Source organism: Hoplias malabaricus, chromosome Y (assembly GCF_029633855.1).
Source record: "Hoplias malabaricus isolate fHopMal1 chromosome Y, fHopMal1.hap1, whole genome shotgun sequence".
Classification (NCBI taxonomy): Eukaryota; Metazoa; Chordata; class Actinopteri; order Characiformes; family Erythrinidae; genus Hoplias; species Hoplias malabaricus.
In genome coordinates, this window is record NC_089820.1 from 42,253,782 (window position 1) to 42,271,026 (window position 17,245).

Below are 17,245 nucleotides of genomic sequence, written 5' to 3' on the forward strand. Positions count from 1 at the left end.
TTGTGAGGACAGACCCACTGGCATGGACGAGCCTTTTGGGGCATCAAGAGCTGATCCAAAAATGATTCAACAGCAAGACAACTGGAAGTACAAAATCAATCACCTCTCTTCAACACCTATTGTCCTATTTTTTTTTGCTATCATTCACTGTATTTATCATCTGTCCATTGGAAGTTTCCTCACTCTCTCTTTATTGCACTAACTCTATCAATTCATCTGCCAATGGTTTCTATATAAGGCAACAATCCTTAAAAAAACATTTTACAGATCCATGGATATAAGACTGTACCATCACCATCTTATATTTATAGAGTATCCTGGAGGTATAATATTTTTCAATATCTATACAGTACTAACCTGTACATTAACATACATTCCTGCTACATACATAAAATGTATTGACAAGGATCCAAGGGTAGGTAGGTGAAAGCATGTGGTTATTTTGAACTGATTTACTTACAATGTCAAAAACACTGTCACTGTCATGGTACCTTCAAGGGTACATATTTAGTACTTTTAGTTAGGAAACGTAATTTTCCCCTCTCCAGGACTTAAATTATGTTACACAGTTCTATAATGAAAGGTTACAAATATTCACTTCTACTTCTGAAGAAAATAATGTAATGTACCGTTAGAGAGCACGACTGGACTTTAAAACCACCGTTGTACTGTTGTACACCCTTTTCTTTCATTCATTTACTTGTCCCTCCACACAGTACTCATCATCAATTTTCACAATTTCTTTCTTTCTCCAAAAGGTAAACTGGGTTCAAAGGTACAGTTCCTCCAATAAACATGTGAATGACGTGAATCTTCATTTGCTGCGTGTTTATGACATGTTGTTACTCGGTTTGCAAGACAAGGGGAGGCCTGTCAGGGCTTCAGGTGTAATAATAGCATGCAGAGTATCAGCATAAGTGGGGTGCAAACAGCAACAGACTGTGCTCATTATATTAGTCACAGGCATTCTTCTGTGAGAGGTAGAGACATGGTTCAAATTCATGCCTCTCTTTGACACACATTTGGACAGAGTAATGGCAATACACTTCAGAGTTCACTCTTTGCTGTTAGCGGATTTTGACACGCTTGAAAATGAAATGGCAGATGTCAGAACCACCTAAAGCAAAGGGAAATATAGTTTGACAGGCTGACAACTTAAATAAACCTTTTTGTATGTAATACATACAGGATTGCTATTGTATCAACATATGCTCTGCCATGAAATGTCACTAACCTCCCCAGCTCAGAATTGCAGAACTCATAGTGATAGATGTTCATGTAATGAGATCGAAGGTGTGCTGTTTCACAGTTTGTTTTAACACACGTACCAGACTCTGTGTTGAAGGACACTGGTTCACTGGGTGGTCCCACACCAAGTTTATTCTTTGGCTTCACTTTGAACTCATACCTATGAAACAACACCAAGTAAGTGTTTGAGGACTTTGTTTTGATTAGTAAGCTCAGACTTTGGCTGTATAATCCAATGCATGTAACAGTGTTACATAATAATGCGTGTGTAAACAATTATACATCTCTCTGAAATCTATATTTCACCAGAGTGCAAGATATTCATTCATTCATTATCTGTAACTGCTTATCCAGTTCAGGGTCGTGGTGGCTCCAGAGCCTAGCTCGAATCATTGGGCGCAAGTTGGGAATACACCCTGGAGGGGGCGCCAGTCCTTCACAGGTCAACATACACATTCACACATTTACTCACACCTACGGACACTTATTGAGTCCCCAATCCACCTACCAACGTGTGTTTTTGGAGTGTGGGACGAAACCGGAGCACCCAGAGGGAACCCACGTGGACACAGAGAGAACACACCAAACTCCTCACAGACAGTCACCCGGAATGTGAATCGAACCCATAACCTCCAGGTGCCTGGAGCTGTGTGACTGCGACACTACCTGCTGCACCACCGAGTGCAGGATAGTATTTACAAATACAAATAGACATAGATATTTTGATATACATATAAATATATAACTGCAATATACATGTTAATATAATAAACATCAGCAATGTGTTAGAAGGAATGCAAATAAACCTATATATGGTAATATATCTAAAATGAACAAGACCCTTCTGTGAGTTATATTCTTAAAATTAGGTTCTTCAATGGGATTTTAGGCAATGGGTCTAGTTAGAACCACATGTTCTACACAGAACTTTTCCATTCTGAAATGGTTCTTTCCCTGATTAAATGATTCTTATAACTGATGAAAAAGTGTGGTTCTATGTATGTTTATGAAATCATTTCTGTATAGCACGAAAAAGTGACCTATTGTTAGGAAGTCTGGCTTGTTACAACAGAAGAACCATCTTAGTGCTATATAGAACCATATACAGCACACTCTCTAAGAATCTAAAGAAATATTTCACCATGCTGCTGGTTCTATACAAAACTTCTGTAAAAAGTGATTGGTTCCAGATTTCTGCAGTAAAATATTAGAAGAGCAAATTACTGGGCATCCTTGCATTCCGTCCCATTTTTGGGGTAAGAAAATATTAATAAAAGAATAATTTTAGCACATTTCAATTTCTGTTTGAATTAATAACAAATATTGAACAATTTTAGACCCATAAACAGTGTTGTGATATGTAACTTAGTGTTAAATATGGCTTGAGTGTGGTCCTGTATTATCACTCTTACTGTCTCCTGAGCTTAAGATTCCAGAGGGCTGGAAGTCTACTCAGTCCAGTCCTATTAAAATGAACGTAGCTGTAGTCTTACTCGCCAATGCATTTAACGTTCATTCAAAACGACTCTCGTGTTCCTTCATCTGCAGAGCTGGGACACTTGAGCTGAGTATTTTTTGGACTCAAGGCCTCTTTAATGGATCTTCCATGTGAAGTCCTGACATTAGGAGGTTCCACGTGCCGGCTCCCACTTCATATGGAGCCCTGTTTTATGCTGTAACTGTGGCCAGATCACAGTCCCATTTCAGGCTCATTAAAAAGCTAGTGAGTGTGACAGCTCTCTGACAGACAGCCCATGGCTTTGCTAAAGTCCTGCTGGCCTTAAAGTCCTTACAGCCTTGGCCATAGGTAAAAATATTTTTATATAATCTTCATTGAAAACACACACACACCCAAGGGGCTGGAAATAAGTATGTAAAAAAACTTACTGAAACTTAAATGGCATCAAAATCTCACTGAAATATTCCAGCATCTAGTCTAAGCTGTCACCATAGAGGACAAACTTTATGAATGCAATTTATTTCAGAAATGGTTGATGAGCATGTGCTCAGACACTTGTGGCAATTTAGTGTGGTTTTGGTAAGGACTTACTTGCTCTCAGGTTTGAGGTTCTCCACTGCTGTGTGAGTTTGGTTGGTGGTAAGTATAGACACCTTTTCACCATCTGGACCTTTCGTTGTGGAGATGACTTCATATTCTGTTGAAGTAGACAGTAACATAATTTAGGGAACATGATATGACCATATTCCATTACATTTAAGGTACAGGGATGGGTTTTAAGACCATTTCTGTGACATTGATGGTATGTTTATATTTTTGTAAGTATACCTTAATGAACAAAACGTACAGTATGAACAGTGTCTTCCTGATGGTTTTTTAAAAATGGTTTCTGTATAGAACAGTGAATATTTAATTAACCATATAGATACATTATTTTTCAGTTTACACCAGTTTTTGTTGTTGTTGTGTTTTCTATATACCACCAAAATCACTTTTTTGTTTGCTACTAATCAAAGACCAATATTTAAAGTACTACAATGTCAGTAAAACCTTGCCTTACAGTCAAGATGCAAACAATGGAAATGTATCCTGAAATGTATAGCAATGTACATGTTTACCGTATAGTTGTGTACAATGTACAAGTGTTTTTTGTCAGGAAAAAGTATATATTTATCCCTATTCATAATCTAATGTTTTAAAAAGCCCAAGACATAGATTTTGGAAACAATGAAGTCATGTTCCTTAACTAAGGAAACTGACCATTTTAGGGGATTTTTTCTTTGTATTATTTGAAATGTCAGGTTATACCTTTATCTGATTCCACCACTCAGTTTACCTTTGGTTTCGTTATCAGTTTTCTCCCAGTCAAGGATGACAAAGGAAGGACAACCCTCCACGGTGACCACGGTGAGATTGGATGGAGCAGTACGTGGGGGACCAGTCACATTTGTCTCTGTAGCTTCATCCTCAGGGAAGTATCTCAGGGATGTGGTGATGGAGCATGGTTCGTCTGGTTTTTTATCCGTCTTATACACCACATGAGGAGCTAGGAGAAAAGTTCATATTGATGAAGGTCTATACACTAGGCCCTACTAAAGAATGAATCCTGCAACATTGCACTATGCTACTATTTGCACTTCTGGTAGATGCTAACTGCATTTCATTGTCTTGTATCTGTACAGAGCCATGACAATAAAGTTGAATCTATCTAACTATCTATTAAAGTGCACACATAGCAGAAAAATATGCTCAGTTAGGAAAATCTCTAAAGAAAAGCAGTAACATAAATGGAATGCTTTGAAGCAACTAAACGGTGGCTAGAGGTATATAAAGTGCTTGGATTGTTGTTTCTGATCCAACATCAGTACCTCACCTCACGAATAATGCTTTTGTGGCTCAAGGCTTGTACTTGTATATATTTTAAAGCCTTCATGGAAAAGTAGAAGCTATTACTGCAGTAGAAATGGTGCCAAACTACCTATTAAAATTATTAATTTAAAATAAATGTTGGATGAGTAGGCTTAATCAATGTTTGGTGAAATAGAGTACACATTTACCAATTTTTTACAGAAAAATATTGTCGAATTCATGAAATTTATATCTCAAATATATATATAGCTATATATAGCTACTCAGGTACTGAAGGAAAAAAAACAGATTTGGTATATATAATAGTTCCAGGAAAAATACAATCAAATTATAACTGTAATTAATAAATTAAGTGTATTGATAGTGGTATTAATTAAATAAATTGGTACAAATAAATGTGAATTCACCAAACATAACCAAAATAACAGAAAATTGTGAAAACATCTTTCGCGCACTGTATTAAATGAAAAGACTCATTATGAATCTATAAATTTTTCTTTACCAATGAAGCGTTCTTTGCCCATGACATCGATTTTGGATGCTGGAATGGAGCTGAAGACCGACGAGTTCTCCCATGTTTCAAACTGCGTTGCTGTGAAACCAATGAAACCAAAGAAATACAAACATAAGAGATTCAGTGGATTATGAGAGATTTTCCATCAGAATCCCACCTTTCATAACTAAATCCTGTCTCTAATCTTAGTTCTGTTGATTCACTTTAACCTAGCAACTGATGAAGAGGCTATATTCTCTACTCATTATCTTTACCATTCAGTGGGGAAGGAGTTGTTTTGGGCTTGGTGGGTTTCACTGACACTGGGGGCACTTTCGGCAGAATGGAGGCCTGCTTCAAGTCAATGGCCTTGTCTGTAAATGAGAAGAATATACAGAAATCACACATACTGCATTATCACTAATGCTAAACACGCCTCTATACTGACTGAGGCAACCCTTCAATAGACAAGATTAAAAACATCTAACAAAAATTTTGGTGTGCTTATTTGGGAGGCTGGAACAAATAAAAAGCATTTCAATTCACTTTAACTCGAAAGTCTAGGTATTACTGTGTGTGTGTATATATATATATATATATATATATATATATATATATATATATATATATATGGGTGTATACAATTAGATTAACTGTTTTTTTGTTGTTATTTATTTATTTATTTTTACGGGAGACGAAGTTATGACCCAAAATATTAATATAATTAAACTGCAGTCAGAAGAGATTTTTTTTTTTAGAAAAACCATCAGAATTCCTATTTAAAAAAAAAAAAAAATAGGAATAGGGCATTTTTGATAAGATGTAAAATGCTATAATTTTTAATTAAGCAAAATAAATTGGACCATATATAACAGTAATTGATTGTTAGCACTCACCTAGTCTAGTAGGTTTTCCCACCAGATTTGTCTTCTTATTTGGGGAAATAGGAGGCCGAGCAGGGGAGCCTGGAAACAAGAATAAAGGAGGGGTTAGCATAGCAACAACGAATGCTTAATGCCAACATGGGAAACTTGGGCCAGCCCAGGCAATGTGCCGTCCATGCAACACAGCAAGACTAAATCCAATGTTTTTTAAGCCTAAATGTACCTAATGCAACTGTTTACAGAAGACCTCACCACATCTATGGGATCTCTGAGTCAAGAAAGCCTGATTTGTGAAATTCTCTTTCATCTTTGCAATAATAAAACTAAAAGAAAGAAAAACAGTGGAACACTTGCACCACTTCTGGAATCTGAGATCTATTCAGACTTAATCTGTTTTAGGGTTGTTCATTTCAGCATATTATGTGGCCTGCTTTGAGATGTGTCCCCTCCAAAGTTGCCCCATAATTAACCCACCCTGTTTTTAGTCCTGAATGTAGTTTAAATATATTGTTTGCTATAAAGAGAGTGGTCATTTAGGACACTTGCTGTTGTTATTGTAGATTTTGTTGTTGTTTGGAGGGAGCCAGCCAGCTGTAGGTGTTTGTTGATTGGGGTCACAACATCTGTTTTCCAATGCCATGAGGTAAATCTCTGACTCTTGAGAAGCATGTTCAGCTTAGACATGACTGACTTCAGCATTACAAATCTAGTTAACTCTTGATGATGTATCCTGTTAAAGGTATGATGTTGGGTGACTAGTTCAGCCCAGTTCATCCCAAAATAACTGGAGTTTCCTCATGCTAGAGAACACAGTTCTGTAAACCCATCTAGCCAATATTTGGTACTGAGCATGGTGACTTTAGGCTCATGTTTAGCTTTTCCGAATCATTCCATTCTGTTGATGTCTACAAACTGTGAATATCCATCTATGTGTCAAGACTTTGAAATGAACGTTACTAAATAAACACTGCCTATATATAAAACTAATACATCTGTGATACAAGGAGTAAAGGAACAGAAAGAAAAGTTTCTGGAGTTTAATGCACATTTCTGAACCTTATCCCACAAAAATAAAAACACACTGTGAAAATTAGGCAGTGTTTGCTGGAGCCAAAATTTAACAATTGAAGAAATGGGTCCAAGCCTTTGTAAATTAAATCTCAGCATTAATGAATATGTGAAGATTTGTGTTCACATTTAATGTGAAGCTATTGGAAAAATGCCCTTACTCTCCCCTCAGCTATACCTCATGGAAAACAATGCTGGAAATTGTTTCAGCAGAAAGGATCATACTGATTTGCATTACTCAATCTGTGGCTGCTCTACATTTATACATTTGACTTATGCATCACTTATGCAAGTTTTTTTTTTTACTGTTTAATCTGGATGTATAATCTGTGACTTTCCAACAAAACCTGACTGTCGATATCAGTGATGTAGACCAGTTCCTGATACTTTTAGCTTTGCGACTAGATGGCCAATCAGTAAAGTCAACAGTTATGCTATCTGCCAGTGATTACACATTCCAGGACTTGGAAACTGGACTCAAGACCTACTGAAAACTTCTGACTTAGGCCATGATTTTTTATTAAACATTAGACAGGGACATATTATCTGTCCCTGTCAACATCTGTCAAGATCCAGATGTACTATGATGTTGCATCAATTTCAGGCATAAGGTGCCTTCTGTCCTTTTCTTATGCATCAAATTGGCTAAACCCTGACTTTTTATGCCAAAAACCTAGTGAATGTATTTATATTCCATAGGCATATGCAAATGTGGATGAATAATGCTGCGTTACCATACTCGGCTGGGCACTACACTGCCTTTTTTGCTTTTACTTTAGGCAAATTTGGTACCTGGAACTGGGTACTTTTTCCTCCCTGCTTGCTTATGGTTTCAAGCAAGCAGAGTAGTGGCAAAACATGAGCACCGATTGGCCAAAGAGATTTGTAAATCACAATGAAATGCAGACATTCAGCTCAAACTACGCATTTGTAAAATGTCCAAGCTACAGTAACATTCATTCATTCATTATCTGTAACCGCTTATCCAGTTCAGGGTCACGGTGGGTCCAGAGCCTACCTGGAATCATTGGGCGCAAGGCAGGAATACACCCTGGAGGGGGCGCCAGTCCTTCACAGGGCAACACAGACACACAATCACGGACACTTTTGAGTGACCAATCCACCTACCAACATGTGTTTTTGGACTGTGGGAGGAAACCCACGCAGACACGGGGAGAATACACAAACTCCTCACAGCCAGTCACTTGGAGCAGGAATCGAACCCACAACCTCCAGGCCCCTGGAGCTGTGTAATTGCAACACTACTGGCTGCGCCACCATGCCGCCCTACAGTAATATCACATTTGTTTTTATCTGTCTCACAACAGCAGCTCATAAAATGATGCTGTGGTTTTTCTTGAATAGGTACAAACATTCCTTGGATTGGAAAGCACTCAACACTGGTATGTCTACATCACTGAACTTGCCTTTTATATTTTGTCTTGAACCTGTTAATGACGGTCATTTCACAGCACTTATAACAAACTTTAGAACATCCTTTGTTATATTTAGATATTCAGACTATTATTGCAAGCTTTTTATTCCTCAACTCAATTCTCTCAGCAGCCAAAAGCAAACCAGATAAGCCCATGGGCAGTAAGCTGGAAACTGCATTAAAAGCTTCAACCAAAATGCCTGCTTCATAACACGACAACAAAATGAACATCTCCTGGCAGGGAGAATTAAGAAACCAAACACATAAGTAAAAAAGTGCAAAGCCAGGTGCAAAACAAGCCAAAACTCCATGGTCTAAATGAAGCTAAGACCAGCAGACGCCGTACTTCCACATGAGGAGAAAGTACTTTCCAAAGACTCGGCCCAGGCCTGTGGTGGAGCTGGCCGATGATTTTTGGATTGGTCCAGAAGCTAGGGAGGTCTCATGCAGTCAAGATGAGCTGCCATGGGGTGCAAACAAATCAGCCTATGCCTTTACCATAGAATCGCTCCACAACAGGAGCCTGTGAGCGTCCGGTGTCTCTGTGAGCCTCTGGAGATATATTCTCAGACAGGGAATTATTAACTGTGGGAAAAGGAGGCTGATTAAAACCAATGATTTTTTCCAGCAGGCTCTGGTGTTTTTTTTTTTTTTCCTGGTCTTATCATTTCTGCATTATTTGTTGCAGAAGTGGTTTGATGTGAAACATCCAATACCAGAGAAACTTACAGAGTCAGAATTGTTCACAGTGGTACAGAGTTCCTAGTGGTTGTGGATTGTAACAATAATATGCTATATATTTGTCATAAACAAGAAGACACGTGGTTCCTATCAACACCACTGCTAAAAAAAAAAATCAAATTTGATAAGTTTCCCCACACCAAACCACACTGATTGTCCCCTTAATTACTACTTTTTACAACTTCTCCCCAAGTTTTCCGCTGTTTGAAAATGCTAATGAAAGCTTGAAAAACAGTGTTATCCTCTATGCTTTGCCAGCAAATTTTCATAGACATAGATCATCTATCTATCTATAAAAGGCCACCTGTAAATACCTAAAATATATAACGAAAAGAATTTGCATATAAAGTCAGTTGTTTTGTACAAAAGATGTTAAAATAATGGTGCTAAGTATTTCACTAATGCCACACTGAACTGCTGCTAAGATCAGTGTTGATTCCAGTTAATGTTTTACCAAGAGATGTATTAACGTTAAACTAAATATCACTAGCATTTTGTTATCATTACATACTTTTGTGTAATAAATAAATAATAAATATATAAAAATGAAATGAATACAGAAACCAGCAGGATGATTGAGCCCTCACACCACAACAAAGCTCTTGAACACACGATGAGCATGCAGACACTCATGCACACAGTAAACACTGAACACTAGCATTGAATAAACCCCCAGAATAACTGATAACTAAAGACAAGTCAAAACAAGTTCATGGTTATTTTTGTAATTCCTCAGATGGCTGGAACTCATGAAACAGAGTATGTTAACACCACATTGAACTAATGAGAGGTAATGCTGTCCTTATAGTGAAGCCCGCAGCAGCGTTACACCTGCAGAAGCTTGCAAACAGTACCAACACTGAGTCAAGGACACACATGAGAAAGACAACAGACTGGTGAGCAAATGGGCTGGATGATGGATGGATGGTTTGAATGGACAGAGATGGTTGACGGATGGGTAAAGACACCACATGAGCTATGGCAGACAGGAGAAATGCAGGTTAAATGTTGGCTGACAAATATAGCTTTCGACTCGGTTCTTTTTACCCATTCTGGATGGGGACCATATGACTGGTTTGGGTAAAGAGAATCCTTTGTGATGCTCGCCGTTCACTGTTGGAGGGAAGAGAAGGGACATTATGCAGTGAAGGATTTGTGGCAGTGCACTACAAGCATGAGAAACCTACAGGGACTGAGCCTTGGGGCATGTCTCAATGTCCAAACTTTTGGTTTTCAAGAAGACTACACTAAAAAGTATATTTTCCATTATTCACAGGGTGAATTTAGAGAGTTTGCTGGAAGAACATTAACATATCTATATATCAACAGTCTTAACAAGCTCTTTCACACTGCTGTTGCTACATTTGTGAGTTCATCATGTTATAGTACACTTAGGGGAAAAAAAACAAAACAAAGTGTGGACTTTAAGACAGACCCTTGGGAAAAATTGGACAGGGCTTGATATTATAGGTAGCTGGTCAGCTGCCTGGGGGAGATAAATATCCATACAGATGGCGGGCAGGCAGTTAATCCATGCCCATCATTGTAAATCACATAAAAATACTCTCACTGTTAAGCTGTCAGAGAATCAGTGAGCATGACGACTGTTCTGCACTCATTCCACATGTGGCAATGGGGATACAATCTGGCTCCAAGGCAGTTTTTTTCACTCCCAAACCCTGGAGGATTGCAACACTAGACAGATTTAGTGTTTTACCTCCTAGAGCTCACCTGATTCAACTCAAAAACCTTACTACTGTAATTAGCTGACAAGATCCAACGTATATACACAATACAAATGTGATATCCAATTGAGTGAAAACAGCTTAAATCTTTTAAACATATTTCTTATTATGAAATGAGTAAGAATATTGTAAAATTTTTCAACCAGTTTCTTCTATCAGATTATCCACATAAAGTTCCATTGCTAGTTTGCTTGTTGCAAGCATCAAGGCTAAAAACATACAGAAATTGGTTGAAAAATGATTAAAAAAACTTTTCAACCAATATCATAATGAGAAATATTACATAGTATGACTAGATTTAAGATGATTGAATTTACATATGCCAATTTCACCCAAGACCTCCAGAGAATTCTAGCGAAACTCCAGAGTATCAGGTCCGGAGATGTCCTGGAGTGGTCTTTCACACTTACAGCTCATAGTGAGAGATAAAACATGTGGTTTAGGTATTGGAGCAATACGTGCAGAATAAACATTTCTCATTCCGTTCTTACATGCGTTGACTCTGATCTTACCTGGACTGTTTACTAGTGTGCTACCAGAATAAAGTCCAGGTAATGTCCAAGACAACTATTGCATGTGGTGTATTCACAAATACAGCTCCTCCAGGTAACATTTCTGGATTACCGTGCATGTGTGAAAGGGGCATAAGAGATCATTTTTACACCACACTTGCCATGGGAAATTCTGATGTGATGTCGTTTAAAAGGAAATGTATACTTATATATCTATGTAATTTCCCCTAGTTAGGCCTTATAACTTTGACTCAAAGATCAGTGGATATTTAGAAACACCACACAAATAAATGTCATAGCCATGTCATCTTAATAATACATTGGCACGATACTGGAATTAAAGATGGTACAAATCATATTCCTGCCCAATGTCAGTAGAAAGTCCTCTTGAGGATTGTTCTAACTGCTAGGGCAAGTCTTTTGCTGGATCCAGCAAACTACAGAAGCCAGGCAGTTCTAGGGAGAACTGTTACTCTCCCAATCTAAACTAGCAGCCTATGACAACGACTTGTAGCTCTAAGAATGTCCTCTGGTGAAACCCTCTGGTAGGACCAGGGATGTACTTGGATAGAACTTGTAATGTCATTTGGTATAACCTTGAGTGACAACACTGCTTTAGAAGGTGAATGGAAGTAATACAATGTTAATCTCCACTACTCTTTGAGGATTGGTTTTAATATATATCATCTGAAAAGAAGGGAAAGCTCTGGTCACAAAAGTGCAATCTGGAAAACAGAAATAGGAAGAGAGGTAGGGAAGCATTATATAGCATTAAATGGGGGCACTGAGTGTTTCTTTTACCCCCATATCTGATGGATGAATTGTTGGCTCTGGGGAAAGAAGTGGTCCGCATGCCGTTAAAGAAGGGAGAGAAAGGGTTTCTGCCCACAGCCGTCTGGTTCTTGCCACTCCCTGCTACAACTGAATCGAAGGATTTGGGTGGAACAAACAAGCTTGGGTGTCTCAGAAAGGTTTTACCTGGATAAAGAAAGACAACAGCACTTGTGATTAAAGTATGGTCACTCTGTGTGGGAAGTACTCTTCAAAGGCATAACGGTCTGTGCTAATAAAATAATTTGGTATGGTTTAAATATTTTGCACTTAAATAAGTATATGTTCCCAAGGATTTTTGGGCAAAAGCAATTCTCATAAGTCTTCTCAGATGTTTAATTTGTATTTTAGCTGTCAAATTTGGTGAGTTAGCGAGCTTGCTAACTGAAAAGTTTCTGGCCCAGTAAAACTACAAATCTATCATCAATGTGGCTTAAAGCTTCTTAATTATAAGAAATTCAGATAAGGTAAAAATAATCATGTTCCATCAAGATGTATAAAATCTACAGTGCTAAAAAGATATTCCAAGTATTTCAGTCCAGATGTAGGTACAGTATGCAGTTTCTGTGTCTGCAAGACACAATGAGGCATCTTGGGAGAAAATCAGAATAGCTGTGACATCAAACATTAGCACTGGCAAGACGAAACCAAATACTTCTTGGACAGACACTGGGGTGGCAGTCTGTCTGAAAACACAAACCAACAAAGATATTTCTCCAGTGATGTTAGCCAATTTATCGTTATTATTGGCCTTCTATCTGACTCAAACTGGAGACGGGTCTTCCTGCAGACATTGTGGACAATAAATAGCACAAGATGACCATTTGTTTGTAGAAGGATGACTTATGGGATTACAAGATCTGACAAAGAAGCGGCTCTTTGTTCTGGCCCTCTATGACTCTTTTGTCTTCTATTTGATCCAGTATAACAACATATACAAATGTAGAGCTTCACAAAGTCTTGTTTTTTCCCAGAAATCCAGAAATTCTCAGAAAGAGGACTACTCCAGTGAGTAACCAACTAAATCTTTAGCTGGCTCCAGTTGCAGAAGGTGAACCATTGTAAACATCAAAGGACCGCAACCAACCCCTTGTGTTTTGTTACTTTCTGAAGAAAAATATAAAATAAAACTTCAAAAGTGGGGAATTACCAGATGAACTATGAGGCTTTTGAGTGGCACTGGGTGCCCTGGTCTGGGGGAGGATACTCTTCGAATCTCCGTTGGAGAGGGACTGAGTGGTAGTGGAAGTAGTTGTAGTAGTAGTAGTAGTAGTAGTAGTAGAAGTAGAAGTGGTGGTGGCGGCAGTGGTGGTGGCAGCGGTGGTAGTGGTGGTATCACGAGGGGGTTGGGCAGATGGGAGATTGGGGATGGCAGGAGAAATACCACTCGACTCAGAGGAGGCATTTCTAGCATGGCTGTCTGAATCTGTTTTGAGAGAAAAGCAGCAGAGCAGCATTGACTATAGAGACCATGGCTATCAACAAGCTCCCATTTCAAACGAGCAGCAGCACATATGGACTGGTTTTTCACAGCCTTGCTATCCCTCAGGGCTGCAAAGAAATAGGGGACATTTACACATGAGTGGCCAGCATTTAAATTTCTCCATACAATCCAGATGGCATGAATTTTTATATGCTTGTCAATGAGCACATCTTTAAAAATGTTTCCCATTATTTAATTTTTTTTGCTTGCTTTAATATTTAGCCTTTGCTTTTTTGAGTCAGCACTTGGTCTCATAATCAGCTAGCACTGGTTTGAGAGTCTCACTCTCAAAAGAGAGAGAGAGAGAGAGAGAGAGAGGGAGAGAGAGAGGGAGAGGGAGAGATGAGAGACTGGACTGTTCTGAGTCTGTCTGAGAGACAGAGGAAGACAGAAAAAGAGTAGAGTTCCCCAGAGCACTACCTTTCCTTGGGACTGAAAAAGAGTAAGTGACTGATGTCTTTCAGACATGCTTCTATTTCATGCAGACTGAAACAAGGCCAAATGCTGTAATGCAGCAATACTAACAGCAATAATCCAGTCTGACGACGGTGAAGAAAGTTGAACAGCAGATGACTGATTAGATGAGGTAGAGAGGCAGAAAGGGGAGACTGAGAAAGTGACAAAAAGAATGAGAAAATTTGAGATGTGTTCTGCATTAAGGTAAGGTAAGGCTTTTTGACCGTATTTGTTCACAACCTGAAGATGAAGTATAGAATTAAATCAGTATTAAAAAACTGAAATTCAGTGCTGTAGAGTAAATAAGCTAGCTAGCTAGCAAGATATCTAGATAAGCTAGCTAGTAAGCAAGATTGATAAATAAATAAATGAGCTAGCTAGTTAGCTAGCAAGGTATCTAGATAAATAAGCTACCACCTAGCTGAATGGATAAGCTTTATAGATAGCAAGATAAACAGATAGCTAGCTATTAGCATGATAGGAAGATAGAACAATAACAGATAGATGTGTGGATGTATGGAGCTGACATGTAATAGATGGCTATAGAGCTTTGTGGTCAGAAAGTGAAGAAAGCTTGATCAAAAAACTTTTGTCAGTTCCAGTGCATGTGAGGCTACAAATACCATGCATAACCAACCATAGTATTTTTTGCTGTGCATGGCATCCTGAAAAAAACTTACACTGAACTTTCACCCGTCTGTTCATTGGGAATCCTCCTCTCCACAGAACCAGGACTTTCTAACTTGCCATTTTTCACAGAACATGCTGGCATGCAACCGAAGCTGAGAGTTTCAATCAACCACCCCCGCCCCCCAGTGAAGCATCTGCACGCAAAGCGGAGTGACTGGAAAATAACCAAAACAAGACACTTGGTGTTACCCAAGGGGAGCTGAGGCCATTTTGGGGCATTGGAGGAGGGGGTGAGTGCAGTTTCTTGTTGGACCAGCGGAGGTGCTGTGGGAAATAACGCATAATTTCTTAACAAAGCAAAGAGAAGAGAGGCTGAAACTCAGATTGCTCCTTAATACCTATGTAGTGCACAATATTGGTTTAAATATAAAGGCTTCTCCAGACAAATAATGGCATGTATGTCAAACATTAGCAATTGTCACTCCATACTCAAAATGTAAATGCACTATTTGACTGAAGAAGCCAAAATATCAACTCTAATAATAGTTTTGTATTCATGTAAGTTTGTGAACAATCAAATAATATTGTTACAATCCATAACACGGAACATGTTTGAAATCTGTTATCTTGCTAGGGCTAGCATGGAATAAGGCGACAATATTTTATTCTTTAAAAAAGATGTGGCTTGGGGATGAGGGGTGTTGGGACGGAGTCTTAGGGCAGATGGGACACATACATAACCAATGTTAATACATTTATTTGACTTTATTTGACTTATTTACAAGACCAATAATAACTGCCTTCAGAGCCTAAACAGCCAGCTACGCAATGCCATAGAAGGACCACTTTTAGTTTCATAAAGAACCATTTTTCTAATATGTTTTAATATGTAAATAACTTGTTGTGATGGATTTTTAATCCATTAAAAGGTTCTTCACACTCAATCATTTATCATTAGAAGTGGTTCTTCTATGGGATCGCTCAAAGAACCCTTTGCTGCACCTTTATTTTTAAGAGTGTGATATCTTTCCTACCATAATAAAATATTGCAATCCACTACATCTCTAGACACATAAGTAGTATTAATATGTCCAAGAATACTTTACTGAACATCAGTCAGAATAATTGTAATTATTGTAACATAATTATTGAATGTATCTACGTTAAAAAATTAGTGCACTATGTAGGGAATAGGGAGTCATTTGAAATTCAGAGAGTGCTGTCAAGCCCATGAAGTTTACATGAAAAGGGCCCATTAAATGTTTTACAAGAGACTTTCTACACTCCATGTGCCTCTATGTGTGTGTGAGCTGTCAAGTGTCAAAGTAGGTAACTGCTGTAATAAAACTGGGTGCCAGATTAAAAAAAAAAAAAAAAAGAAGAAGAAATAAAATTTACCAAAAGACGTCTTTGGTACTCCAGGAAAGGCTGGGTTTTTGTGGGGAGGCTGGAGTTTTGGGTGGGTCCTGTTGTGGAAAGCTAAAGGAAGGGAAGGAAGATGAAGAAAAACAAATGTGCCACTATCAAACTAGCTAGACATGGCATTTTGTCCCATGGAAAAATAAACACATTGACAACATTTATTTCTTTTCTACAGGAGAGATACCAAAACTCAAGCAACTTACCAAGCTTTGGGGGAAAGAGCATGGTCTGTCCAGACACGATTGGATTCTTAAAGAACAAAAACAATATGTTTATTCCCTCACATATTATTACTAAACTACAACAAATTCAGCAATATGCCATAAAGCAGCGATGGCCCTTTGGTCTTTGATCTCTCTATGGTTTTGTAATGTGCCTTAGAATGGCTTTTCTACTTAGTTTACCCTTTAGGTCCTGTTGGACCACTTCAACAGATATTGCCCTGTGCAGAGCTCGAGTCCTAATTGAATTCCACACATTTCAGAAGCTGTCCATGTGAGGATGCAGAATTCTGGTCTTCTTTGACCCGCTTTAAAATCCAAGAGCAAGGCAGAAACCAGGCGTGTATAACTCAGGTCCAGGAAGGCTGGTGTCCTTCAAAGCACAAATTCCAAACCTGGCCCTTACAGGGGACATATACAATTGTGGGGAAAAACTGTTCTCTGTTTGTTTATATTCAGAAGCTCAGTGTCTTTTAGGGTGGAACGGTATGTCTGAGGTGAATAAAAACAGCTGTTGTTTGTAGGTGGCTGAAGTTAACTTGTCTGTAAGATTTTATTCACTGTTACCACAGAAACTCATTTGTAACATGAGCTGTTTAGTTTTGTAGCACTTTCAGGAAAGCACTTAGCTTTCTCACGAATTTGGTGACATTTTACCTTAAGCAATCTGAAACAGCAAATATAAGTCAATATTACCCACCTATGGAGCAGGAATAGAGCAATATCCTCATATTGGTTCATGCTGTTA

The 17,245-nt window shown here is 38.4% G+C and overlaps 1 protein-coding gene across 3 annotated transcripts in view; it reads right to left on the reverse strand.

Annotated features, from left to right (window-relative positions):
- Nucleotides 1–17,245, reverse strand: part of LOC136679115 (target of Nesh-SH3-like) — a 35,478-nt gene that overhangs the window by 4,313 nt on the left and 13,920 nt on the right. The window contains exons 7-18 of one of the 3 annotated variants that reach the window (XM_066657419.1): nucleotides 16,480–16,525; nucleotides 16,253–16,333; nucleotides 15,104–15,178; nucleotides 13,436–13,711; nucleotides 12,256–12,432; nucleotides 10,245–10,310; nucleotides 5,966–6,034; nucleotides 5,345–5,443; nucleotides 5,079–5,168; nucleotides 4,044–4,253; nucleotides 3,299–3,404; nucleotides 1,329–1,408 (exon numbers count right to left, since the gene is read on the reverse strand). In XM_066657419.1, coding sequence (XP_066513516.1) covers nucleotides 1,329–1,408; nucleotides 3,299–3,404; nucleotides 4,044–4,253; nucleotides 5,079–5,168; nucleotides 5,345–5,443; nucleotides 5,966–6,034; nucleotides 10,245–10,310; nucleotides 12,256–12,432; nucleotides 13,436–13,711; nucleotides 15,104–15,178; nucleotides 16,253–16,333; nucleotides 16,480–16,525 — 1,375 coding nt within the window. The remainder of the gene's footprint in view (nucleotides 1–1,328; nucleotides 1,409–3,298; nucleotides 3,405–4,043; nucleotides 4,254–5,078; nucleotides 5,169–5,344; nucleotides 5,444–5,965; nucleotides 6,035–10,244; nucleotides 10,311–12,255; nucleotides 12,433–13,435; nucleotides 13,712–15,103; nucleotides 15,179–16,252; nucleotides 16,334–16,479; nucleotides 16,526–17,245) is intronic. The other 2 variants (XM_066657420.1, XM_066657421.1) reach the window with 2 other exon arrangements.